At 38.7% G+C, this 26204-nt stretch overlaps 2 protein-coding genes across 3 annotated transcripts in view; both read right to left on the bottom strand.

Moving 5' to 3' along the window:
• Window positions 1–363: 363 nt before the first annotated feature.
• LOC117831255 (adenosine receptor A2a-like) lies at window positions 364–8629 on the bottom strand. Its single transcript, XM_034709869.1, has 5 exons — window positions 8450–8629; window positions 4625–5180; window positions 4229–4360; window positions 2017–2120; window positions 364–1592 (listed from the first exon to the last, which is right to left on the bottom strand). The coding sequence occupies exons 2-5, from the start codon at window positions 4822–4824 to the stop codon at window positions 658–660; spliced, it is 1371 nt and encodes a 456-aa protein (XP_034565760.1). The 5' UTR covers window positions 4825–5180; window positions 8450–8629; the 3' UTR covers window positions 364–657.
• A 3722-nt stretch (window positions 8630–12351) lies between these two features.
• Window positions 12352–26204, bottom strand: part of LOC117831552 (breakpoint cluster region protein-like) — a 117791-nt gene continuing 103938 nt past the window's right edge. For both annotated transcript variants that reach the window (XM_034710291.1, XM_034710292.1), the window contains exons 18-24: window positions 22872–22931; window positions 22431–22540; window positions 21105–21244; window positions 20327–20461; window positions 20095–20200; window positions 17676–17838; window positions 12352–16662 (exon numbers count right to left, since the gene is read on the bottom strand). In XM_034710291.1, coding sequence (XP_034566182.1) covers window positions 16573–16662; window positions 17676–17838; window positions 20095–20200; window positions 20327–20461; window positions 21105–21244; window positions 22431–22540; window positions 22872–22931 — 804 coding nt within the window. In that variant the 3' untranslated portion in view covers window positions 12352–16572. The remainder of the gene's footprint in view (window positions 16663–17675; window positions 17839–20094; window positions 20201–20326; window positions 20462–21104; window positions 21245–22430; window positions 22541–22871; window positions 22932–26204) is intronic.

Consider the following 26204-nt stretch of genomic DNA (forward strand, 5'->3'; position numbering starts at 1 on the left):
GCATATGGAGTGATACTTGAATGGATCAAACAGGCTCTTTGTTTTGGATAGTTGGTTGGTAACTGGCCTGTATAGATCAGATTATTTTGACACTCATAGATAGTAGTTGTACCAGAGGCACAGGCAACACATGTTGGCAGTGATGAAATCTCCGTGTGCGTAGGAAGCACTTTGAGAATAACTCTTTATCAGTTCTTTGAACAAAAGATGGTATCAAGGTTAGTTTTTCAAATAGGACTGTTTTTGTGCAATCAAACCACTGAAGCTCTAAGTTAGAATATTCAGCATACACTTGCTCGGACTATGACAATATGGAATTTCCACACAGAAACTGACATTGTTCATAAAAACAGTGAACAACCACATATTTAAGACTTTTAATTCTCTGTCGAGTTACAATACTTCAGACGAGCATTAAAAAAATTACCTGATACAGCATTTTCAAAAGTTGTAGTTCAAGAGTTTAAGGATTTAAAGTGTTGCATTGCAAGAGAGTACAGTTTAATTGCTTGTTGTAGATGGAAAAGCAGTTTGACAAATATTCAGCCTTCAAAATACCAAAGGAAAATTTGCTTTTAATTTGTTGAGGCTTCATTCATCATTTTTAGTGCTATGCTTGCATATAGATATAGCAATCAATATTTTTAAATATCTTTGTCAGGAGACTTCTGTTAGCTCTGTAGAGCGTTCACACTCAGTCTGTTTATGAGAGAAAGCCTGAACGTTCACGAAAGAAATGCATGACCCACTGTCTTTCACCTCCAACACATCAGTTGTTCCACTCTTCACTCCATCCTGAGGAGCATAACCCACAATGCACGACTGTATAACTGAAAGGTTGCTACCCATTACTTTGTGTCCGTTGGGTAAAGAGCTGCTTGATGTCCAATGGCAGGAGGCTTCATGAGATTTTTTGGGAGTTCCACCAGGACTTGAATCCAGCACGTAGCTATTCACCACTGTGCCACTCGATGAACCCTCTTTACTGACACCAGAGGAAGTCCTCATGACGCTGTTGCTCCTGACACCCCTGCTTTCCCCATTACCAACCCCCAAATCATGTCTGCCCCTTCGCCGAAGAATGTGCTGATATAGGATCTTCCGAAAAGTCTGTCTGAACTCTCGAATGCGGTAAGCGTAAATCAATGGGTTTATAACAGAGTTAGCATGAGAGAGGATGATGGCGATGTTCATGACCCACACGTGTGAACGCCCACAGCCCTCACACAGGTGGTTAAAACAGTTGATAATGTGCAGAGGAAGCCAACATAGAGCAAAAAGACCAACAATGATGGCTAGAGATTTGGCTGCATGCACTTCCTTCTGCAGGGTGGAGCGAGAAGTGCCGGACGTTGAAGTCACCCCTCCTGGTGTAGGCACGTTTGCAACTTTCAGTCCCATCAGGCGGAGCTGTCTCCGAGCAGCCATGAAAATATGAGCATAGATAACCAACATTATCATCAGGGGCATCAGCACACAGCCGAAGAAGTTGAAGTAGATCATGTAGTCCATGGTAACCACTTCTTCAAACAGGCACACTGTCAGGCCCTCAGGGCAGATTTTGCTGTTTGTGGCAGCGGTGGCATTCGAACCTGTACAACAGAGCCAAAGCTGATTCATTTTCATTCTTACATGACACATTAATTCTGCTACAGCAGGTTAAAAAGCTTGATTCTTTAGTGCTTTCTTTCAAGTTTCTGATTATTTTGAAAGTTTGGGCGGGTGGTGATGATGAGGCTAAAGAGTTAGGTATATTTGGAGTTATAATCTCTGCTCGTGCATTCATATTGAGGAACATGGGAATTTGCTTGAGTGAATCGTTAACACTAAACCTGCAGCCTCCACCCACCTCAAGCCCTTATGAGCCAATGGTAGCCTTTCCTACTGCCACCAAATTTCATTGTATTCAGTCCTCTGTATAAGCTTTAACCGCAAAGTTGCAAATTATATAATGCGTATATGTTTGATGGAAACACTCAGATTGAACGTTAACATTTACAGAAATAATTACCCCACCTCTGTTCCAGCCCAGCATCGGTGTCAATCCGATGCCTACTGAGAAAAACCAGCACAGGGCGATGATGCCCTTTGCCCTCTGCCCGGTCACCAGGCCGCTGTACCTGACAGGGTAAGCAGAGGAAAGTATTACATTAGAGCTAAGGTTGTTTTTTTTATCTAATCTTAAAGTGATAGTGTCTCTCTAGGCAAAATCAATATTTGGGAGTTAAAACATGGAGACAGTGGTTGTGCATTCAAGCATACTTTACTACATTATTTACTTTCAACGTTCTACGCATGATTTCAAATGCAATGCATTTCTGCCTTTTTTTTTTAACAATATGGCGGCATCAGTGATGACCTGTAAACTCTTCCTCTCTAGCTTGTTAAAAAGTGCAGGACTAGACAGTGTAAAATCTTGCTGCATGCTGTTGCATGACAACAGTTGGCTGAGTGAGCATACAGCACATTTCCTTCCTACATGGTCATGTAGCGGCACATCTTACTCATCTCAGCCCTCATGACGACTCATGGCTTTAATATTCGCATCCAGTAACATCATATCAGAGTTTCTCAAGAGTGAGGGAAATACACAAATGACAAATATAACTATCAGGTCATTAACTGCAGCAAAAATGATGAAGACTGAAATCTAAAACCACAACTGATATACACATATACTCTTTGCTCTACCTTGTTACTATGCTTCATTTAAATGGCAGTATGGGTAATGTGTTATATTTTTTATTTGATGTTTCACAAGTATGTGAAAGTATCTGTTCACGTGTGGTTTGCATCCCACTGGATGGCATGGCACGGCACGGCATGGCATGGCACGGCATGGCATTGCTTCTTAACTCAGACTCTGGCTTGATTTCAGAGGATATATCCTGCATTCACAATTCAATGACACTATATATAACACTAGCTTAGAAGTATTAACAACTACTGATAACATTATACATATAAATAGCCAGTAACATAACAGTTATGTTAGGATTTTGGCCAATTTTCTCTGATAAAATATTCACTTTTATAAAGAAAACCTGCCATGTAGAAGCAGCCAACACAGAAGGCCCTGACAAGAGTTTTTGGAGTCCTCCTTTGAACCTTTCGTTTGCCTCTATTAAAACAAATAAAGGAACTTATAACTTAAAGTATTGTGAGGCGTCTCTAAAGACTGACCAGTTTCAGGAAGTAAACATCTGTACTTTGTTTCATGCAGACAAAAGGAATGCGCAAATCGAGAAAAGGGGGTAAAAATAGCGAATCAGCATGAATAACTACAGTATCCTTGGTAATGTCACCCCACCTACAGCCATTGTCTCATGTGACTGAACTCTTTTGTGGACAGGGTGGCAGCCAGTAGGCTATATTAAGCACCCTAAAATCTGATGAATTATTAGCTCACCAGTCTTTGGTGCCAGGGTTGTGGCACCAGGATGAGCCACAAAAACCCACAGACACATACACAGGGGTGTTATGCAAGGGCTTATGCAAATGTGTCATCTGCTGTGGCTTCCTACATGATATATCCACCCATGACAAGAGTAAAGAGTGCAGCTGTGACTTAACAATGTATTTGGTAACAATATGAGTCAATGATGTGTCAAAACACCTGTTGCAAAAATTTGCTTTGATGTTAACTGCAAAAGAAGCATCTATAAAAACTAATTTGCATTTGATTGGTGTTGATTAAACATGGATGAGAATGATAAAAGCCTTCAGTATGTTTAATCCATCCAGCAGCACACGGGCTGTAACCTAATAAAGCTTGTAGAGGCATACATCTCTGTCTGCCCATAACCGGCCAGGATAGCCTTAATTGAATAAGATCTCACTGTAATTCGATGTGTTTGCTACACCACTCCATATGCGCTTTGGACGCTCATACTGCTTAATGGTTCACTCATACTCCTCTGGCTTGAGTGCCATGTGTGAAGAGAGCAGCAGGTTGAAAATGGAAAAAAAAGGTCTGTTTTTCTTAATCCTACTTTGATTACGTCTGATTATTTAGTAACCCCTTTCTTGTCCTCTAACACCAAGTTTGGAATGTTTCATGCTGGCTAGCACTTTTATTGTCATCACAATTAGGCAAAAGAAAAGAAGACAAAACGGAAGAAATCAAAATATACACGCAGGAAGAAAAAATGTAGGTCAGTAAGACTATGGGTAGCTGTCCATGTTCATTTTTCAGCAAGGTTAATGTGACTTTTTTGCTCCTCCTCACCTGAGTGGGTTCTTGATGGCGATGTAGCGGTCCACAGCGATAGCCAACAGGCTGAAGATGGAGCTCTGGGTGAGGATGAGGACGAAGCAGGCGATGAACAAGCAGCCAAAGAAGTTGGCACAGAAGCCGGTACTGGTTGAGTTTGCAGAGAAAAAATCACAAGTTATGAAAATCATACAAACATACAGAGAGTATTTTAATAATGCAATGATTGAGTACATGGAGCAGAGTACTCACAAATACCCGATAATACATTTTAAGCCGTATTGGAGGCCAGTTTCAATGCTTGTATCTGTACAACTCTAGTTCTAGCTCAATTTGCTACAGTTTGATTTAGGAAATTTAAGAAAATTAAGAAATGTTTGAATTAAAATTAAAAAACAAACTTTGTGATACCTAATAGTGATAGCGAATGGAATTGCCAGCAGCCCCACAGCGATATCAGCCACTGCCAGAGACACTACAAAGAAGTTGGTGATGCTCTGCAGGTTAGAGTTGAGGAAGACGGCACAGCACACCAGGACATTCCCAGTCACGGCCAGTAAAGCGATCACCAGCTCCAGGATTATATATACCAGCTGGTCATCCCTCAGCATGGTTAGTCTTTCCACTTTCTTGTTTTTGTTCCACTTTCATCCCACAGGCTCAGTCACTTGTGTTTTTAGACAAAACAACTGCTTTTCAAACAACATGGCCCAATTTAGGGGAAGAGTGATTGTGTCATGGGAGGATAGCCAAAGCAGGAAGTTCCCAGCACAAACATCACAGTTGCAATGCCTGACTTCACTTGCACCTTGTACTGTTGCACACACTATACCAGTCTGTTAGTCTTCCTCTGTGTCTGTGCAATGTCTTTGTCTCTTTTGTGTTCAGGTTGGTGAAATATGTCACAGACGGCTGCAGAATACTGAGGAGGAAATGTCTGGAGGGCTGCCAGAGTAAGAGCAATGGTCTGGAGAGAGAGAGGGAGAAAGAGAGAGAGAGAGAGTAAGAGCACAATCTCAGAGGTATAAACTGTACAAACAGATTACAGGATACCACATAGATGCACACATGTGTTTGAAAAGCCATTTATCTCCAGAGGACAGGGGGGCAGTTTGTTTTACACACAGGGGAGTCAAGGCGGATGGTTTAACAAAGCACCTTTTATTTCAGGAAAAATTTCCCGAAACCTTCTGCCCACTCATCGTTCCCGCCACTGACATATTTCCTCCAAAATAACTGATAATGACCCAAAATATACCAGTTTAAAATGTTGAAGCCATCATAACAACACTGGAACACCTTGTTAAGGTAGCTTAGCAGCATATTTCAGGGTCTTTTGCTAAGTGAGTCTACAATGTAAGCAGATTAACCATGGCACAACCTTAAATAACCTTCACAAGGGGTGTGAATGAAATGTAGGCCAAAGTATTAAGGTTACTGGGGTACGACAGCTCAGGGTAGTGGGGAAGAAAATTAACAGGTTTCAAGATCATGCAAAATAAAAAATAACCAAGACTGTAGCAGTGCTTGAGATTGGCTGGTGCATGTTTGATATTTCTCTGTTTGGCAGCTAAACGGAAATATTTGAAGCTGCCAGTGAAGTGAGAGCTGGGAGGCATTTAGCTAAGCTTAACATAAAGAGGGAGAGGAAAACTGTTAGCCTAGGTCTGTCTAACTCTTAAAAAAAAAGCCTCTTAGTATTACCGAAAGCTAACACTTTTTGCATCTTTTTCAAGCCACACATTAAAAATATGAAATATTAGCTAATGCTAATGCTGATCTAATTTTGATCCCATTCTAATGAGCTGGTTAATGAGGGGGTTGGTACCACTCCCATGTTTGTGCATTAACAAATACTGCTAAGCGCAGCTTCAGCTCAATGGCTGAGTTGGTCATCTCTTGGTCAGATGGTTAGGGGTTTGACATTTGACTCTTTTATAGTGTTTGAGAAAAGAGTCAAACATCTGAATGATTTCAAGACAAAGAAATGCATTACGCACATAATGGCCTCCACATAGTGCTTCAGAAACATGGCTTTAAATGAGGTCCTTTGATTAAATTAGTTTGTCTGGGGAATTGCCTGATTCAAAATCAAGATATGGTGTCACACAAGAAGACATAGTTTTTGGTTACTACTGCTTTGCGTTTCAGGCTTTTAGAAAATTATCATAATTTATTTTACTCATTAAATGTATTTAATCCTACTTTCTATGAAAATGCCATGTCACGCCACCTACCCTAATAGCATTAGCAGATTTTTTAATGTTTCTAAATGTTTCATCCTGTATTGGAAAACAAAACATACAGAACACATAAGAGGTGTTTTTATCTAATTCTGTATTGATGAACAGAGCATGGAGCAGGTGTTGAAGTTGAAAGTTATCGACCACATTGTAAAGAAAAAAAAGATTTGTAAACATGACCTCAATCTGAGCCGAGCAAGTTCAATGCAGGGAGGTAGATTTGAAAAGACAGGATTCAATGAGACTGAATGTATGGCAAATAAATGATTCTGTGACAGCAAAGGGAAAAATGTCAACACAGGGGTAATGCTGGGACCATTCTGACCTATTTTGGACGCATTACAGCGGAATACCTCAGCTAAAAGGCATTTCAATAAATCCTCATTCAGTCACAGTGTTCCCAATCCTAGGTTTCCACCACTCTATCGGACGTGAGTCCACAGATTCAGGTGTAGCTGAGGAGATCTCGGCGTAAGTTTACAGCAAAATTACCAAGTACACTGACTCGTTTTAGTCTCCATGTGCCCATATTCTTGGGGTTATCTTAGAATGATGCTCACTGACCTTTTCCCTATGACTCACTCTGATGCTTAATCACTGACAAGTGGTGGATGTCAAATGTCACTCAGATCAGGGTCTCAAACTCCAGCAGCTTTGAGGGTGAGGTTTTAAATCATGAAGGATGTGGTATTAACATTTATCACTTTACTAGTTATGATGACTATCACTACAATAAAATTAAGTTATTGGGGAACTCCCCATTAAGTAAAAATGAAACCACAAACATTTAAGACATCAAAAGTCATATTTCCCTTTACAGTTCTGATGAAATGTGGGGTAACTGCTAGGACTTTCCTGTCTGTGGCAGTTAGTAGTTGTACATGATTAAAAGACATATTTTTATTGCAAATTCCCTTTTTTTATATACTGGATTCACTTTACCATCCTCACACAGAAATGTAAGGTCATATTAAGAGATAAGAAAGAAAGAAAAATAGAGAAAGTTTCCCTCCTACACTCACATGTGTTGTCATTAATTTACCTTGGTTGGTCACATACAGCCCTGTCACCCTACCAGCATTTATCTGATCCCCAGAACGAAGGACCAAAGTCTGATTTTACCTGGTTGTTGTTCTGTTTAAACTTTTGCTGTTCAGGATTTATCAAGCCAGTATGAGAAGCTGCAACAGCTGAAAACTGTCCTGCCCACACGTTTAAAGCCTAAAGAGGATGCAAAGGTAAAAAAATCCTGAACAAAACTGGACCAACTCATCTTCTCCCTTTTGTTGTAGCCCATGTGAGAGCCTTTTGTTTAACCTTCTTCCAGATGGCTGATTTGGCAGAAAGCTACTCCACGTTATTATGACCATGGCTAAATGTGCAGAGAGGCCTTTGTAGGAAGTGATAAGAAACTGTACATCCTGCCTGAGGGCATCTGTTTCTGCCCTGTCAATCAATGTCCCAGCCCGGCTCCAATAAAGTGAAAGAAAAATACAGAAAAAAGCTGCTGGAGTATATTTGGAGAAAATACCATGGATATCTGATGAGGGAGGACCTGATTCATTATTTTGAACTCATGATGACGGAAGCAGATTGGATAAAGGAGGCATAAACATGATGTGAGACAACACTGCACTGCAGGGTAGGTCATATGTTTCATGGAATAGATGTCAAGTGATGGAAAAAAGGCTCAGCACTTGCCTAATGCATTTCTTTTCCATTTCAGCATCACAAGTTGAGATAAGGACACACAATCACGAATATAGAAAAAATACAGTAAGGTTTTTCCTAAGGCAATATTGTGTACCTTATAAAACTGTTAGTAAAAACATGTAATTCATCTATATATAAAAAATATTCACAATCCTGACAGCATAGGGACTTCAATAGTTAAAGAATGTCCAGTTACAATGATTTGTAATAACACCAGTAGTTACTGTATATATTATGAGGCGTTTAAAAGAACAAGCACACAACAATACACCTTTCTTACCTTGTTATGAGCGTATAAGTGTGTTCAGGTGATGTCTTTCTTGGCAGGCAGCGAAAGTAAAAAAGTAAAAGAACACCATGACATGATAGATTTATCTCGAGAATTAACAAGGAGTTTAAAAAAAATACACCGAAAGCATGACAAGTTGTAAGTCCTGTGAGATGCAACCCGCGGTGAGTATGAGCTGCGAGAAGAGACTGCTACAGGAAAAAGCGCGGCCACAAGCGCTCCTCCGCCCCCTCTGTGTTTGTGCGTCTGTGAATGAAATGGAAAGAGAGAGAGAGAGAGAGAGAGAGAGAGAGAGAGAGGTGGGGGGGATTGAGGGGGCCTTCCGGTAAATGGATGGATGGAAACAAAAAGATAAAGTAAAGGCACACAGCAGTAAAGTTGAAAGGAATGCAGTAAAAATACTTCAGTTGAAGTTCCCTACATTTCAAGAAATATCGTATACTTTGAATCTCATATCCATCAAATGTTTTGTCGATCATTCATGTCAAGACGAGAAAACCCCCAGCCGAGCCCACGTGCTAACTTGTGGTTAAATATCAATAACCTGTGCGTAAAAGTGCGGACACAGAAAAATGGAGGAAACTGTTCATCACTCTGTAAATCCTTTTTTAACAGGTTAAAGACTTCTGCAGAAGTTTGAGTAGTGCATTGTGACTGAAAAATAAATAAAACCAGAGAAGTTTGAATTTTCATGTGGAACTGTCAGGTTTACACAGTAACTAGAGTGGTGATTCAGTTCTCCACGGTGTTACTTCTCTTTATCACACAGACCATGATTCATTATTTCTAAATAAGATTTTCCGATGACATGAGTAGATTTCTACAATCCACTATAACAGGAACCCCCCTCCAATCTACAGCTTTATAATTTTTCAAGAAAATTGGATCTTCCCTTTTTGCAAAATCACAAGCAGTGGAGGTAAACATGAAATTCAGACATGGAAATATTACATGCAAAGGTCAGGCAACACTGAAAATAAGAACACAGGGGCCAACCTAAAGATAACAATGCAAATTGAGGTTCACAGGCAAGTTAATGATTTTTTATTATAAATTAGCTTGTAAATTTTGTCATTCATTGTTTGTTGTCTCTTAACTTGAGGTCACTGTTAGTTAATATAACTACTATGATGATAAGAGATTTGAGACCTAACAAAACAAGCCTGTCCAGGTGGCTGACCTGGAGTGGCATGGACTCATCCTAAAATCTTATAGGTGCCATCCAAAGCCAAACTATGATTGTTTGTCTGGCCGGAGGCTGGATTAATGTAGGAGATATTGTATATGAGTGAGTGGTTATATGAAATATTATCCCTTCAGGTTGAGCAAGACCCCTCTGCTTCATGTCAGGGTTTTGTGTCACCTTGAAGAGATTTCAGTGTAAATAACCACCTGCTCACTATGCACTATTTCACTTATTAGACTAACAACAAAAGACATCACCATCAAATATTGATTTTAGGATGATCAAAGCGTTTCAGAAGTTATTTTTTGATACACATAAAAATAGTCGCTCTGATTGCAGTCAGTAACACTTCCATGACAGTCAGAAGGACTCACATTGAAATTAATTTCAACTGAAGGTTACATTAGACAAGATGGATGGGACTTTTGCAGGGACATTTATGTTGACATTTCTATCCTTATTCAGCTCTACTTCTTCTCAGGGCTTTGCAGTGGACTTAAAAAATATAACTTTTAGCTTTGTTGCTATAGTGAACTTATACTCACCAGCTCTTCTGCTGTTGCCTGGATTTCAGGACAAGAATTGGTCCACTTCTCCTTAAACAGAGATGGTTGTGGCCCAGTGGCTCTTCAGGCTGCTCTCACATTTGTCAAGTCTAACCGACTGTCATTATTGCCTGACACCAGACCAGCCTGAGTTGGAAACGAAGATTTTTTGCCACAGTGTCAACAGGCAGAGGTGAAGTGTTTCAGACTCCTTTACAGGGATTGGTTTGTTATAACATAAGTGATAGCTTCCCCCTGGTGTTGCATTGTCTGTTGACAATTAATCACTATTTTATGGGAATTTGACCAATCAGAGTCAGTATTTGACTATAGGTGATAAGTACAAACTCATTATTTGGGCTGTGTGGCAGCAGGCTGTAAGCACCTTTGCACTGCAAAAACTCAAAATCTTACCAAGTGAAATTGTCTCATTTTGAGTCAAAATGTCATCTCCCACTTGATTTAAGATAAATTTACTTAAAGGCACTATGAGGAGTTTTTAACTGGCTGAGAAACAGACTGAAACTGATACTGATGCCTCTTTATAACCCTCAAAAGCAAACAAGACCATCTACAACAACACTGATACCTTCTCTGTTGTCATTTTAATGTCTAAAACTGCTCTGCGGGGGTAGGTGTCAGAACAGATGATTGACATCTCGCTTTAGAAACACCCTTTTTGGCAGTTTTCATTGCAAATAATCACATTGTAAGATAAGTCTAAATGTTAAAAGACAACAGGATGAGGTTATTGTCTGAAGACAATTTTTTTGCATGTACAGGACGAGAGATAAGAGGTATCACTTTGTCCACAAGGGGGCGCCAGAATCAATACAAGCTAAAAGTTCCTCACAGCAGCTTTAACAAATAACATTTGAGCAAGATAGAGGGATTTGTTTTAATACATCTTAAATATCTTGTTAGTCAAATAATCTTGAATTGATCTTGTTTTGAGTTGTAATTTAGAAGAAACAAGGTTTATTTTACATTTCAGACATTTTTCAAGCTGAGATCTTATTTGTGGAAGACGGATAATCTTGATTTAAGATTAACCCTTGATTTAAGTAAATGCATTTTACTGGAGAATCTATCAGAAAACAGCTCCATTGATAAAAGAAAGACAGGAAGAAAGAAAGAAAGAAAAAAAGAAATGTTGTGTGTTTTTTAAGGGTGGGTTACAGTTTTCAGGCAGTTTCTTCTAAATCAGATTAAAATATACATCCTAAAAACTATATGCCCACAATGAAACACCTCCTTTAGAGCATAGCTGACTTATACTAAAAAACAACATGAATGAATATTAGTATATCCAGCTCACTATGAGAAGACATTATATCTCAAAATGCTCAAATTAAACTTTGTCATCTTATTTCAAGTTCAAGACGGTCTTAAACCTAGAGAAGTGCTGCTATAATACAACTCAAATTAAGGTGAATATATCTCAAATGAAGAAGTTGACATGAAATGTATTAGTGCAAAAATCTTTTTTTGAGTGAAAAATACTAATTGTTATCATTTCTGTCTTATTCTGAGACACTAAGCTTTAAAATACTGGTCATATAAGTTTTCCTTGCTAATTTTAAGATCACAGCTTTCTAAATATTACATCTTATTTTAAGAAATCTTTCCAAGCAAATTTTCACTTGTTCTATTGGCAGACTTTTTTTTTGCTTATTTCAAGATAAAAGTACCTTGAAATAATTTGTTTTCCCTCTTCTTTGGAAGGGCATTTTTTCCAGTGTGGGCGATCCAATGTAGGACATTTTTATTTATACTGTGACTTCTGGAGAGATACCTTCCTATTGAGTCCCCACATAGTTCAGCATGGAGAGTTTGATATGTTATCAATCTGTTGTGTTGCTTTTATTAATGAAATAAACTTATACAGAGTAAAATAATCATCTATTATTAATGGATAAAGTGAATGTGATTGATGGGGACAGAAAGAATAAGTATTTAATATTCATACTTTTATTGTACAATTTCTATGCCATCCCCGTGTCAGTCAGCTCTTCAGTGTGGCCAACACACACACACACACACACACACGTCTGGATTCACCCCTGCTGACAGATAACGTGCTTAAGATTTTTCCTGAACCCAAAGGCTCTCCTTTCTGCAAACTGGCTTTCCAAGAAAGAAGGAAATCACACACTTTATACTATGTAGATACAAGGAGGTTTTATTTAACATTTTTGTGTACAAACATAGGCTGCAAATGCCTTCTAAACATGTTTGCCCTCAGTATTCAGTATTCCTTTGTACAGTTCTACAGGCAGAACATTGAGTATTGAACAGGAACAAGAGTCCAAAACTTGAGGGAGGTATAAAGAGAAAGTGTCCGTGGTTGGTCATCAAGTCTCATCCTCAGCTTGACGTTACATGGAAAACCAAACTAGCATATTTCCAAAGGTTAAAGTCGTCTATGTCATGTCAGCTCGATGCCACAGAGGAGGCAGCAGAGGGTCCCTTTAGAAGCATTAACTGTAGTATGGAAATGTGGTGAGCATTACCGGCGTCCTGTACACAAATCGATGAGACTGGAAACCGTCACATAGAGCAATATGTTCCATATCTTTCCACGTAAAATTAAACCTTTCGTTGTATTTACTTCTCATGTACAGTACAGAGGGGACTGGTGTTATGTGTGTAAGTGTGATATGGAGGATACATGCAGTTACACTGACAATCAACAGACCAAAACAGATTTTAGAGCAAATATAAGACTCTTTCTCCTCTACCACATACTGACAGCTCGGCTTTTCAAAGAGACTAGAGGCGCTCAGGCTCAATCCTTCACGCCACAATAAATAAAACAGGAACCAAATAATGTACTCTCTAGTATAATACATATTATACAACTCCACAGAAATGAAAGAGAAGTTTGAGTTCTGTTAAAGTTGAAAAACGGACAAGTTCCTGCACCTTCTATTGATAGCTGAACAATCACAGTGGCCAGTCTGTTTGTGACACAAGCACGGAGATGTAGTTATAGTAGTGGGGTGCTGAAAGATATCTGCAATTGTACACAATGGTTGTGTGGGAATACAGACAAGTCTTTGTAACTTTGACAGGATGAACAAAAAGTGATCATTTTCTGATGTCAATTTAGCTTTAGATGACATTGTCATGTTATAGACACTGTGGGCCATCCAACACCAAACAGGGAGAAGTTTCAATACGTAAGAATAAAAGGCATTAAAGGAGGTGTAACTTTAAGAGCTAAAATAAGGAGTAAGAAATTAAGTCCTATTTAAGACTGACTTTAACACAATTTGAAACACAGCATCACAGTTAGATGAAGGTGGTAAGCAGAGTACAGTGTGAGCTAAGACCATGCTTAAGTTAAAGGTCCTGTCTTAGACTTGTGGAGATGAAAAGTGTGTGAATGTCCCCAGAAAAGGCAACAGGAGGCCGAACAAATTTAAGAGTACCACAGGCGCAAATCAAAAAAAAGTGTCGAGGCACGATAGGGTACAGAAGTGTAGGCAATCAGGATTTGTAAATATGACAGATGAATGAAATAATTCTCTGTTTGTGTGATGACAAAAAACAAGACATTTGCATGCTACCATTGGCCAAAATCAGTAGAAGTACACAGTGGTGGTAAAAAAGCACACACAACAGTGCTGGGACTGCAGGCTTGAACACTCAGAATAAAAGAATAGAAGCTTGACATTGATATTTCTGGGGTTGATACAATAATGATACTTATTCTTTATCGTCATACTCTAAATGAGTGTGAAAGATCATTTAAAGAGTTGATATGTATCCAAACAAAGCCTCAGCTTGCCCTTTAAATCTAATGCCATTTCTTTTATTTGACTTCGGTGTATAAGCCCCTTGTAGATATATTTTTTAACATTGATGTAACCACAGACAAGCCCTTATTACATCCGCTAAACTGCTCATTGGTATTAGTTTTATGATTAAGAGATATAAGAGTCACCAGCCATGATATTAAAGTTTAAAAGGAAATGTGCACTCTTAATGTTTCTCTTTAAACTGTAGACAAGCTGCCCACTCAATCACTCAAAGCTCATGAGGAAATGTGGGTGTGTGTTGATTTTGGCGCTCCCTGTGGAAAGTGGAACCTCTAATATCTTTACTGATCTTGTCCTGCAAATCATGAGAGGTTTGTTTTAGCAAAACTCTCATTCTGCTTTCTTTTAACGGACAGATTGAATGTCTGACACCCTGCAGCATACAGTTCAGATATTAAAAACCACAATTTTAAATAGAGTTTATCTTCCTTCTGATGGTCGTGTTTGATTTTGTGGGTCATAAAGAGGCATCAGTGTTCATTTTAGTCTTTCAAGTCCAGCCAAAAACTCTTCACAGGCGCTTTAAACAGGTTTTCCTTGCCGTGTGACTGTTCATACTGAACAAATCAGCAATCAAGTTTCTGTGCAATGTCGTCAAAAGAATGTGTCATTGTTTATGTCAGCACCTTATTGTTTTGTTTGGACAGACTTGGCATACTGTGCACCTATCCTTCAAATTGTTCAGAAAATGCAATGCCAGATTCTCTCATGTTACCAATATCCCAAAGTCTATGATGACACATTTGTGAATAAAAACAGTAATTATATAAAAAAACAAAAACCAATAAGAAAGATAAAGAATCAAACATGCCTGCATGTTAAATCAAGGACACAAAAATCAAAACAAGAAACATGTCTTTTAAATATCCACAAAATGCAAAATGCCTTAAGAGCTTTCTTTAAATTAGCCACTGAGATGGACACCTTCAGGTTAGACAGGACAAAGAACAATTTAAAGGACACAGCATTATTAGGACACTTCTACAGGGATTAGTTAAATAAGAAATCAAATCAGAAGAGGATGAGACAAAACAATATTCCTTCATTAAGTCCAACAGATATGCTCTTTGACATTAACGCTGAGTGCTCAGGTCACTTGAATTGTAATACAGTAGTTCTAACGTTGCATGATTCTGCAGCCACAGATTAAATGGTATAAAAAGAGACTATGTCATACGTATGTGTGTGTGTTTGTGTTTGTATGTATGTGTGTGTGTGTGTGTGTGTGTATGCTCTATTATGACATTGCATAATGTCTACACTAGACAGGCGATGGTCTCCGGATGTGAGACGTACTGCTGAGGAACACCCAGCAGTTTAAAGAGCTTGTGCCTTTTTTCCACAGCAGCATAGAGTCTGTAACTACAACGTGTGTTCATAGTAATAATGACTAAATGTATGATTGATAGGCTGGACAGTACAGCTGAGTAGTTTGTGTAAGAACAAGGCTAAATCCTGCTTATTTACTGCAAGACTTGAAGTCAAGGCTAAGACCTACCACTTTCTTAATCAAACACATAGAAAAACAAACAGATTTCTCCCCCCAAGGCCCCCGAAATAAATTACAATAATAGCATCAATGATTATACTGTTAAACTCAAAGAAAAAAATACAACTTTAAGATTATTTACAAACTGTATATGTAAATACAACGGCTTCCTTTGCTCCTAGAAACAAACAAATGACATAATTTTGGCAAGATGTCCTCTGTTACAATACGAAGGACATTTCGTCAGCAAAGATATGAACACACACAACTCCTATGTTAGAAAATATATTGCTTCCTGGATATTTAAGCTGAAGACTAACTTGAGACACAAACAACACAAACAGGGGAGTTTTGCTTTCATGGTCAGGTTCCTTTTTGTCTCACAGTCTTTCTTTAAATGTAGTCTCTGACTCTGACCAGGTTTGTTTACGTTGTAAACACTTAAACTTACAGGTGTTGGCTTCTTGACACAAAGTAAAATGCCAGTGTCGTGGCAGCTCTGGATGTTCACCTTTAACTCCCATTAATGTCTCCTTTGTCTTCTCAGGAACAACACTGAGATGATGAAAAGCAGTTTGAATTTTTCCTCAGCAGGATGTGAAGTTTGAGATGGAATAACAAATATGATGATTGTCCTAAATGAAGAGAGATGGTGAACGATATCAGAAAAAAGGTACATGGGATTTTGATGTGTTGGCATACTGATTCAAGAATCGCAAAAGTTTGATTTTTACAAACTGAATTTGACAATTTCTTGATTTAGAAGTTCCAATACCAACAAAGAGGAGAAATGTAGATGGCATATGTATCCAAATCCTTTCAGAGGTACACAAAGTATCAGGGTATGAGAGATATCCTCACTCTCTCTGAGTTTTAGAGGCCCAATGGCACCCTCTGGTGTTTAAGGGGAGCAGGCATCGCGAGAGACAATCTTTTCCAGCTGCAGGAGCCAAACTGAATCTGACAAGTCAATTCAAAAACATACTAATACAGGCTCACTTTGAGCCACGGGTTTGTCTTCTTTCCCCTATTTCCTGGCCAAAGCCTCAGATCTGCAGTCAGTGCTTGCTTTATACTTCAGTGGAGAAGAGGATGCTCTGTCGTTTACTGTCCGGGGTGGGGATCGTCTCCAGCTGGAGGTAATACAACAACACCTGGACCTGGAGTAAAATGAAAGACAGAAAAGATACGCATAACTAAATATAAAGGGAATTAGATTTTTTCATGTTTGTCATGGCAAAGATTGCCTCTTTCTTTACAAAAATGTTAACAATTTCTAAAAGTTCCAATCTGGAATCCAGTGGCTACTCTCAACAATATATACCTCTGAGGATGATGACCAACGTCTCCATAATTCCTCTGTAGCCAACAGTTAGCCAATAAAAACCTCCCACTAAGACTTCCCTCTCCATGCACTGCATTGTTTATAGTCTTTTAGCAACTTGAGTGGGCCGTATGTTTAGATCACACACCAAGTGAAATTCCTCCAGGTAAGTAAGCAAAATAAACGCTGTCATTTCTTGTTTCATTGAATCCCCAAAAGTAGCGCACGCTCCTTTGTTTCTGGTGAGTCTCAGCTTCACTGTAAATAGTAAGATACACAGATTTCATCCTGGATAACTTCAGCAGTCTGAACCCAGAATGAGAAACAGGACTGCTTGTGATTTTCCTGCAATTGAAGGGTCTAAAGATTGTTGAAATAATAACATCATAATGCAGTTAATAAAAAGGTAAAAATGAAACTTTGTCAGGTGTATCCTCAATAGGAAGGAAAATAACTTTTGAATGCTTCTTATGCAAATGAAAGTTGAATTGTTGGTTTCTGATCCAGGAAGTCAGAACATTTTATTTAGTATTTTTAACGGTTAGTTAGCTGCAGATATCTGTTTATTAAACAAATGTTGACAGAGTACTAATGGTAGAAACCAGGATGTCATTACAGTGAATTTCTTTCTGCCTGCTTTTGCTCCCCATACAAACTGTTTTTCCTGCATACACTGAAGCTTGCTGGTATCTGATTGGTCAAAACAACCTGGAGTATAAATGTGCTTCAACCAGGAACCAGAACCCTTCTTGTATACAGGATTTGTAACAGCATACAGGTTCTATATTTTGGAATCTGTAAATAGAGATAATGAATGATAAATCAGAGAAGACGTTCTGTGCATCTCACCTGTGCCATGACCTCCAGGGACCAGCTGTCTCCCATACTGATGGGCTGGGTGGGGTTCGTGGGGATCTTGCTGTCCTTCTCAGAAGGCCTCAGTAGTGTCGGCCCAAACACCGTTGCCAGGTTGTGGAGAGACATCTTGTTGATACTTTCCTTCTCGGCCACCCTGAGAAAAGACAGATAGATGAGTCTATTAGGAAGGAAACAACCACATGAAGTGATGTTAATGTGCAGTGACGGATCTGAGTGTTGTGTATGGACCTCTGGCATTTATTAGATTTCATTTGTGGTGAAATGATTCACAAGTGAGTCGGCTGAGAGAGCAGCAGGGATATTTCATTAATCCTTAAAATACCTTTTCCTCACTAGCACCTCACTGTTCTCCATTATCATATTGTATTAATATAATGATTATAATAGCATTAATGTATTATCATATTACTCCATCTCATAATAACAATTTTGCATTGCATTAGATGAAAGTGATGCTTCCTTTACTTAATCATTGTTGTTGTTGGGCCACTTAGGGAATGTAGCACCCTAATAATGATGAGATTATGAAATTACTTCAAAAATAATAATAATGATATTGGTTTATTATCATATATTTATCTTAACTGTATGACATCAAGCATGGCACATTTCTCACTGCACACACACCAACCTGACCAGGATCACTGAGACATTTCACTGCCTTTCATACCCCCCCACACACCTTAACACTACCACATCTTATAGATTTGTGTATATCATTTAATCTTTTTCTTCTTCTTTTTTTTACTTTGGAAATCTAATACAATCTTAACTCAAACTGTCCATATGATCACATACATTACTGTAAGTTGTTTATGTTTTATCTGCATGTCTGACTCTGATGAACCACTTTTTTCATCACCACATCAGCTATTGCAAAAAAAATGCAATCATGGACAAAGTGGCGTTGACTTAGGCCTTCATTAACTGATTTCATCCTTAGCATTCAACATTGTTAAACAGTCTTCCAGGAATCCAAACCATCAATTAATACACTTTAACTTCATACACAGGACTTACTGTATATGACCCCTCGTAGACTCTTCAGCATGAAACTGAAGCCCGACCCAAATTGCACATTGAGTCCATTAGTTGTAACTGGTACTTTTTACCATATGATATGGGAATGCCCTGGTGTGGACACTTTTTGGAAAATGGTTAAGGTAAATTTGTTGTTACATGTGTTTATACAGTTGTCTCCTTCCGTCTTGATTTTGAATGACTTACATCAGCTAAAGGTCCATAGAGCTCAGAAGCGTGTGTTTTTATCTGGCTTGACAACTGCGAAGAAGAAGGTTGCCACTAGATGGAAACACCCCTTACTGCTCACTTGTAAACAATGGTTACTAATGTTTATTAATATTGTGTATTTGGAACTTTCTACAGCTCGCATCCATGGAGCCAAAGAGGACATAACTCAGCTATGGTGTGCTACAGGTGACGATCTTAAGAGCTTGCTGAGCTGAGCAATCCCCCTCACGCAGTTTCTCTTACATACCCACATACACACACCAACATGAACATAACTTCACCACATTACCACAACATTTCTCCCTGGCTTTTAATCAAGGTTGAGTGGACATCTGGCATAATCTTAATTCAATTTAAATGTATTTTATTCTATCTTATTTTATTATATATTTGCACTGTTTACGCATTCTAGTATTGTATTTTAGTATTGTATTGTATATTATGTTTGCCATTTGGGCTGGTTTTTATCTGTACAGCATTTTGGTCAACCCCGGTTGTTTTAAACGTGCTCCATAAATAAAGTTTGAGTTGAGAACATATGAATTATAAATGTATTTATTCATTTTTGTCTGTTTGTTTGTTTGTTTGTTTTGGTTTTTATTCTGTATGTTCCTTGGAAATCTATATTTGTATGTAATTGCAGAAATTACAATAAAAATTTGATCACAAAAAAAGCATTCAACATTCCTACCAAATAACAACATTTTGTATTTTATATTGTACTACATATTATAGTAAGTGATCAATCCTTGCTATATATATTTACAGTTAAAGAATGTATTTATTCTCAAGGTAAGCTGTGACTTTGCAGAGCAATACAAACCCATTCAAAGCTCTTCAAACACATTTATCTCCTGTTAATCAAAGTTGCTATGGCTACCAGAATGCATCTCTTATAGCTCAATAAAATCCCAAATATTAAAACAACAAATGTGCTTCATTTGGATACACAAACAAAATTAAAGTCATTCAGTGATGCAAATGTGCATATATGTTTGTCTTTTATTACAGCTGTGTGAACTTGCTGTTTATTTGTGGCTTGCTGTTTTGCATGCATTGGAAGTATGTTTGTTCTGTCTTTGCATGGGAACATTCATGTCTGCATATTATGCAAGCATGTGTCTTTACTTGTTCCTACCTCTTCAGGTGATCCAAAAGGAAAAGGAATGTGACCAGGTTGGGTTCAGGCAGCGACAGCAGTAAGTTCAGCATACAGCTCTCTTTTGCAACACTATCAGACAGAGCTGCACAGAAGCAAAGGAACACAGATTTTAACATGTCCTACAAACAAAGGACTTTTTGTTACACTAGCAGACATTGAAACGTTGCAACTACTATGATGAAATTTGCTGTGTTGGAAAGTGGCTTACTGATGCCGCCTGCAAAATTAGGGTACAGGTCATCAGTGAAGAGCGGTTCTGGCAGCTCTCTGAAGTACAGCTTCAAGGTCCCAGCGATGGCATTCACGTCCATCTCACTCATCATCACTGACACATCTTTATGGTCTGCAGGAGAGACACGATAACAGCATGAAGACGGGGGTTGTGAAGGGGTAAAGGAGGATAAACAAGGGGAAACACCTCGTTACAAGCAGCAGTCACCGTGCAATATACGTTTCAGCTTTTTATCAGAGTTATGGTAAAACACACACTCCATACAAAGTGAAAATGAGGACACTCACAAAGGGAAAATGCAATTTCATGACAAATCTGGTCAGATATCTGGTTAATTAGTTCATGTCAGGGAAAATTCCTCATGCTAAAAAACTCAGGAAGACAGCGAAACTAATGATGACCTGAGCAACAGAAATACAAAGTTTAGACTCAGTTTCCTTCAGGTGGTGGTCAATAAATCTTCTCAGCCTTCTGTCCTAGAAATGCATGGCAGATGCAGTTTAATAATGAAGGAAAAAAATCTACATCTTTGCAACAAAACCTAGTAATAATTGTAAATCTTCAAAAACAATGTAGGAAAAATAATAATATATTTTAAGTACTATCACAATTTTTGAAATGTGAAATTCTGGCACACAAATAGATAATTTGACCAGGAATGTTCATATCTTTTCAAGTGTCAGCTGCTCACATTTGAAAGCTTCATAAAACCTGCTCATAATCCACACAATGCAAAGATGATGGCTTTACTCACTGGTATCAAAGGCAGTCTTCAAGGCCTGAATGTCTGTTGCCACCCCTGACACTCTGTAGATGCCCACCTCCTCCATCCCCCTCCTCTCTATCTCCTCCAGGCACTGCCGGACAATGTAGGGCACCTTGGAGCGCTCCCGCCTGGATGAACAAAAACATTAATGATCATCACAGAGGGGTTTATGTTCAGCAAACACTTACCAGAAGAAATAGGGAACAAATCATGCCCTGAGTGTTTTTGTTTATTTAGACTTAAGGGGAACATGAACAGTATGTTGTGTATGTTGTGTTGTAATTACTGGAAGAGCTACTAACGCCTCTGGCTTGTATTTCTATGGAAATGGTCTATCTCAAATGCCAATTGATTGTTACTGGTACATGTAGTTCACCCAGTTGTTATCTGTAATCATCATTAATGTCAGTCATAAGTGCACAACAACAAACACACAGCATGCCCTTGCTTCTTGTGCATGTTTTCATTGTCTTAACATCAAATCTTTCTCCCTCATTCCTTTTTCTGACTTAAAGAAGTTAAGACAACAAAGTCTTCACTCTACAAATATTTAAGGTGAGGCTCTTGCAAGTTGGTCTTCATGATATCTGAAGTTAATCAAACCAAAAAACGTGTCCACCTCCATGCCAACAGCTGCTGAATGGATACATGTTCTTTAGGGATAACAATGAGGTACAATCCTTTTGTTATTCTGTATAAACAGCTTAAAAAATACTTAATGTGATATGAATATCAATACAGATCATGGTTACTGCTCTTATAATAAATCATGTGACTTTGGTGAAGTTGACATCCATGCACCCCTAAGGTTGAGCTGTAATAATTTTGATAAACATTTACATCCAGCACCATCAAATTTGTATTTCTCAAACATGCTATTCAAACCTGTCTTTTCCAGTTTGCAAGACACTGAACACTAAAGGTCTGAAATATGTGAGAGTGTGTGAATTTGTTGGATGGTGTCAACATGCATGGCAAATTCATGAGCATAAGTGTGTGCTTGAATGTGTAGATGTTGACACTGAGTGTAAAACGTCTTGAGTGGTGCATGGACGATGAAGGTGCTCCCTAAGTGCAGCCTGTTTACCATTACTTTTAGCCTGAATATACCTGAAGACTCCTTTTTTCTTAATAAATGTACAAAGAGCATGCTAAATTATTGAAGCGATCAGATTAGTGTCTGCACAAAAGAAAAGGAGGCTAAAACTTGAGCCCTGAGGAACACCATTAGGAGTGAAAGTAAATCCTTATATACTGATGAATAAAAGGATCACTTCTTTATAATTGGGTTCCTGTGTTTTAATATTAACTTACTTGGTCACTGTGGAGATCTTGACTCCGAACACACCCATGGGCTTCCGTGATGGCATCCTCTTCAAGCTGAATTCCCGGGTGGTGTACTTTATGGAAAGTTTGACCTCGATCTGACACAGGAAAAGAGAGCTTACAGTTAAAGCAGGTTTACAGAGTGAGAAGCCAATCTACGAGCCTGAAATCCATCTGAATAGCTGTCCATGATCTGGTGGATATCCTGCCATGTTTAAGCCAGATGTGGACTTCACAGTTGAAATCAACTGCTGAATCACTTCTTGGAGAAATGATTGAGGAATTGCTTTGCTTCTGTTCTAATAGAAAACTGTACTAGAGCTGCTTAATAATGACAGCTCTGAGACTTGTCAAACTTTTTAAAATGACGGGAGGAAATACAGGGAAGCTAAAGAAAAGATGCTCAGGAAAAAGGTGTGATTTACTCACCCCATTCATGGGAATAACTGTTCTCTGCCAGTCTTTGCCTTCCAGAGCCTGAAGCTCCAGCTGAGTGGGGAAAAGAACATATATATGTTAGCATTATGTTTAAAAAATTCAAAGTGGTGTTCAGTAAGCTTAAAAATAGTGTGTCATATGGTTTCATTTCTCACATTTGAACTGTTTGACTTACATGTTATCTAAAAAAAACAATAAACAGGTTAAGGAAAAGTAGATGGAAATTTGCTGAGCTGAACCTTTTTCCTATCAACTTCAAGACCCTTAAAATGTAGTACTCAAATTTAATTTAGCTGCTGTATAAAAAGTAGTAAAATCTAGCTTCACCTCAAGCAGCTACAACAGTAAAATTGCTGCCTATGCAATAAAGCAATAATAAAAGTTAAATGTCACATGTTATCTTGTGTGAGTTACTGGTGACATTTCGCTGCCTGACTCTTGCTTTCACTTCACTTCTTCGAGAAACTGGGGCTGAAAATATCTTGGATAAAACTTAAAATGAACTGCATCAACAGTGCAACTCTCCCTGCCACTGTAGTGAATGTTTTAAAATGTGGCTTTGTTATTTCATTACATGCTGTCACTGTATTTCTCATTTTTTAGATAAACAATGTGTTTGTCTTTTTAAGAGCCAACATTCACACCCATTCATGCACAAACACACTCAGATCTGAAGTGACGTGCCATCTGGGTCAATAATAGCCTGGCACACACACACACACACACACACACACACACACACACACACACACACACACAGAGACAAACACACACGCTGTATACTGTATCTTGTATGTTTACCTAGGCTAAGGCCCATCTGGTTGCGTGCAAATCTGGATCATGTTTCTCATAACTGAATCTTTCACTGCTGGGAGTGCTCTTCGGTTCGAGCCGTTTATCTATGAAGAATTATGTTCCACTGAAGAGCAGCAGAGTCATAGGAGCTCCTTTATCTTCATGATAAAATGTTTAAAAGCTCCCATTAAGGCCCACACTATGAATTTATCTTCTGCAGCCTTTAAAGTGGAACAGTGCAGCCCTGTGCTCCTTAGTATTTAATGTTATAATAAATGACAGGGCTATCAAACTAAACTGTATCAAATAGTTTGAACAAGGACAGTTTTGCTAAATTGCATACAAAGAAGAGAGACGGCATTAAGTTAACAGCTCGTTTCAATAAAGAAAGGCCCATACAGTGAAGAAATATGGAAGCTGTTTATAAAACTTTATGTATATATGAGGTATAAGATTAATAATAAATACTCACAGCTCATTGGACAGTGTGTTGCATTTACATGATGATACTAGCAGACACTGAACATCTGCAGCACACACTTCAAGACTTTTCGACACTTTGAGATGTACAAAATGTAAACTAGTATAAGATAAATTCTATTTTGCAATGAAAGCATATTAACTTTCAGATGTGTAACTTTTGTTTTCAGCGAGTGTTCACAATCAGTTTGTCTTTTTTATTAAAGGGCCAGACACATGTTATTCCCAGCCTATATCTGGTTATGATTTATCATTTCACACTGTTTAGTTTTGTAGCTTTTCCCTCCCCTGATATAAGTGTTTGTGTAACTACTCAAACTTCAGACCAAAACTGATTTCAATTTCAATTCGAAAACATCCACATACAGTATCTCACAAAAGTGAGTACACCCCTCACATTTCTTCTAAAGATGAAGCACAAGAAAGCCCGCAAACAGTTTGCTGAAGACCAGCAGACTAAGGACATGGATTACTGGAACCATGTCTTGTGGTCTGATGAGACCAAGATAAACTTATTTGGTTCAGATGGTGTCAGCAACCAGGTGAGGAGTACAAAGATAAGTGTTTCTTGCCCACAGTCAAGCATGGTGGTGGGAGTGTCATGGTCTGGGTCTGCATGGGTCCTGCCAGCACTGGGGAGCTACAGTTCATTGAGGACACCATGAATGCCAGCATGTACTGTGACATACTGAAGCAGAGCATGATCCCCTCCCTCTTCAGAAACTGGGCCACAGAGCAGTACTCCAACATGATAACAACCCACAAACACACCTCCAAGACGGCCCCTGCCTTGCTAAAGAAGCTGAGGGTGAAGGTGATGGAGTGGCCAAGCATGTCTCCAGACCTAAACCCTATTGAGCATCTGTGGGGCCAACCCAGACGGAAGCTGGAGGAGCACAAGGTCTCTAACATCCACCAGCTCCGTGATGTCGTCATGGAGGAGTGGAAGAGGGTTACATTGGCAACCTGTGAAGCTCTGGTGAACTCCATGCCCAAGAGGGTTAAGGCGGCACTGGAAAATAATGGTGGCCACACAAAATATTGACACTTTGACACCCAATTTGGACATTTTCACTTAGGGGTGTACTCACTTTTGTTGCTGGTGGTTTAGACATTAATGGCTGTGTTTTGAATTATTTGGAGGGGACAGTACATTTACACTGTTATACAAGCTGTACACTGACTACTTTACATTGTATCAAAGTGTCATTTCTGCAGTGTTGTCCCATGAAAAGATATAATTAAATATGTGCAGAAATGTGAGAGGTGTACTCATTTTTGTGAGATACTGTACATATACATAGTTAATTTGAAAGTATATTTGAACTGACGATATTGGGTAGCTTATAAATAATAAGAAAACACTAAAAGATGGAGAGAGCTAGAGTGGTAAATGACAAAAGTAAAGAAATTGGACAAACAATACACACAAAGCTAGAAAAGATAGAGAAATGAGAACAATCTATAACCATATTGACATGTATAAGGAACAAAGTTCATCCACTCTGTCATCTGATTAGTTAAACAGAGTGACTGGACAGCATTCTGGGGGATTTATCAGCCACTGTGGCTTCGACTGAAGACTGCAGCAGCAGTTTCTTGCCCCGGATTTATGAAAATCCTGCTCAGCGACTTTCTCACCACTCTGGGTGGTTTGTTTTGAATGACATCATCTGTATAGAAGTGATCATGTGGCTGGATTACCGGAGGAGCCACTAGATGGAGCATGTGACTGTAAATCACAGTTTGGCAGAGAATGAGCAAAGAGGATACTCGGTCTAGTCTGGATGCTTTTTGAACAATTTGTTCGAGATACAGGCTGCTGAGGATGAATGCTGCTTATATAAAGGCTTATACAAATGAGGACATCAATATGTTGTATGATTGATTTGTTCATTTAATGAATGTTTGTGTATCTAACACATCTTTCAAAATAAGAAGGGTCTTTGTGTTGTTGTGTGTATCCAGCTGGGTTAGATCTCAAACAAATCCCACACACCTTCCCTGATGTGTGTTGAGGAGTAAGAGAGGGAGGTTTTTGAATAATTC

Source organism: Notolabrus celidotus, chromosome 19 (genome assembly GCF_009762535.1).
Source record: "Notolabrus celidotus isolate fNotCel1 chromosome 19, fNotCel1.pri, whole genome shotgun sequence".
Classification (NCBI taxonomy): Eukaryota; Metazoa; Chordata; class Actinopteri; order Labriformes; family Labridae; genus Notolabrus; species Notolabrus celidotus.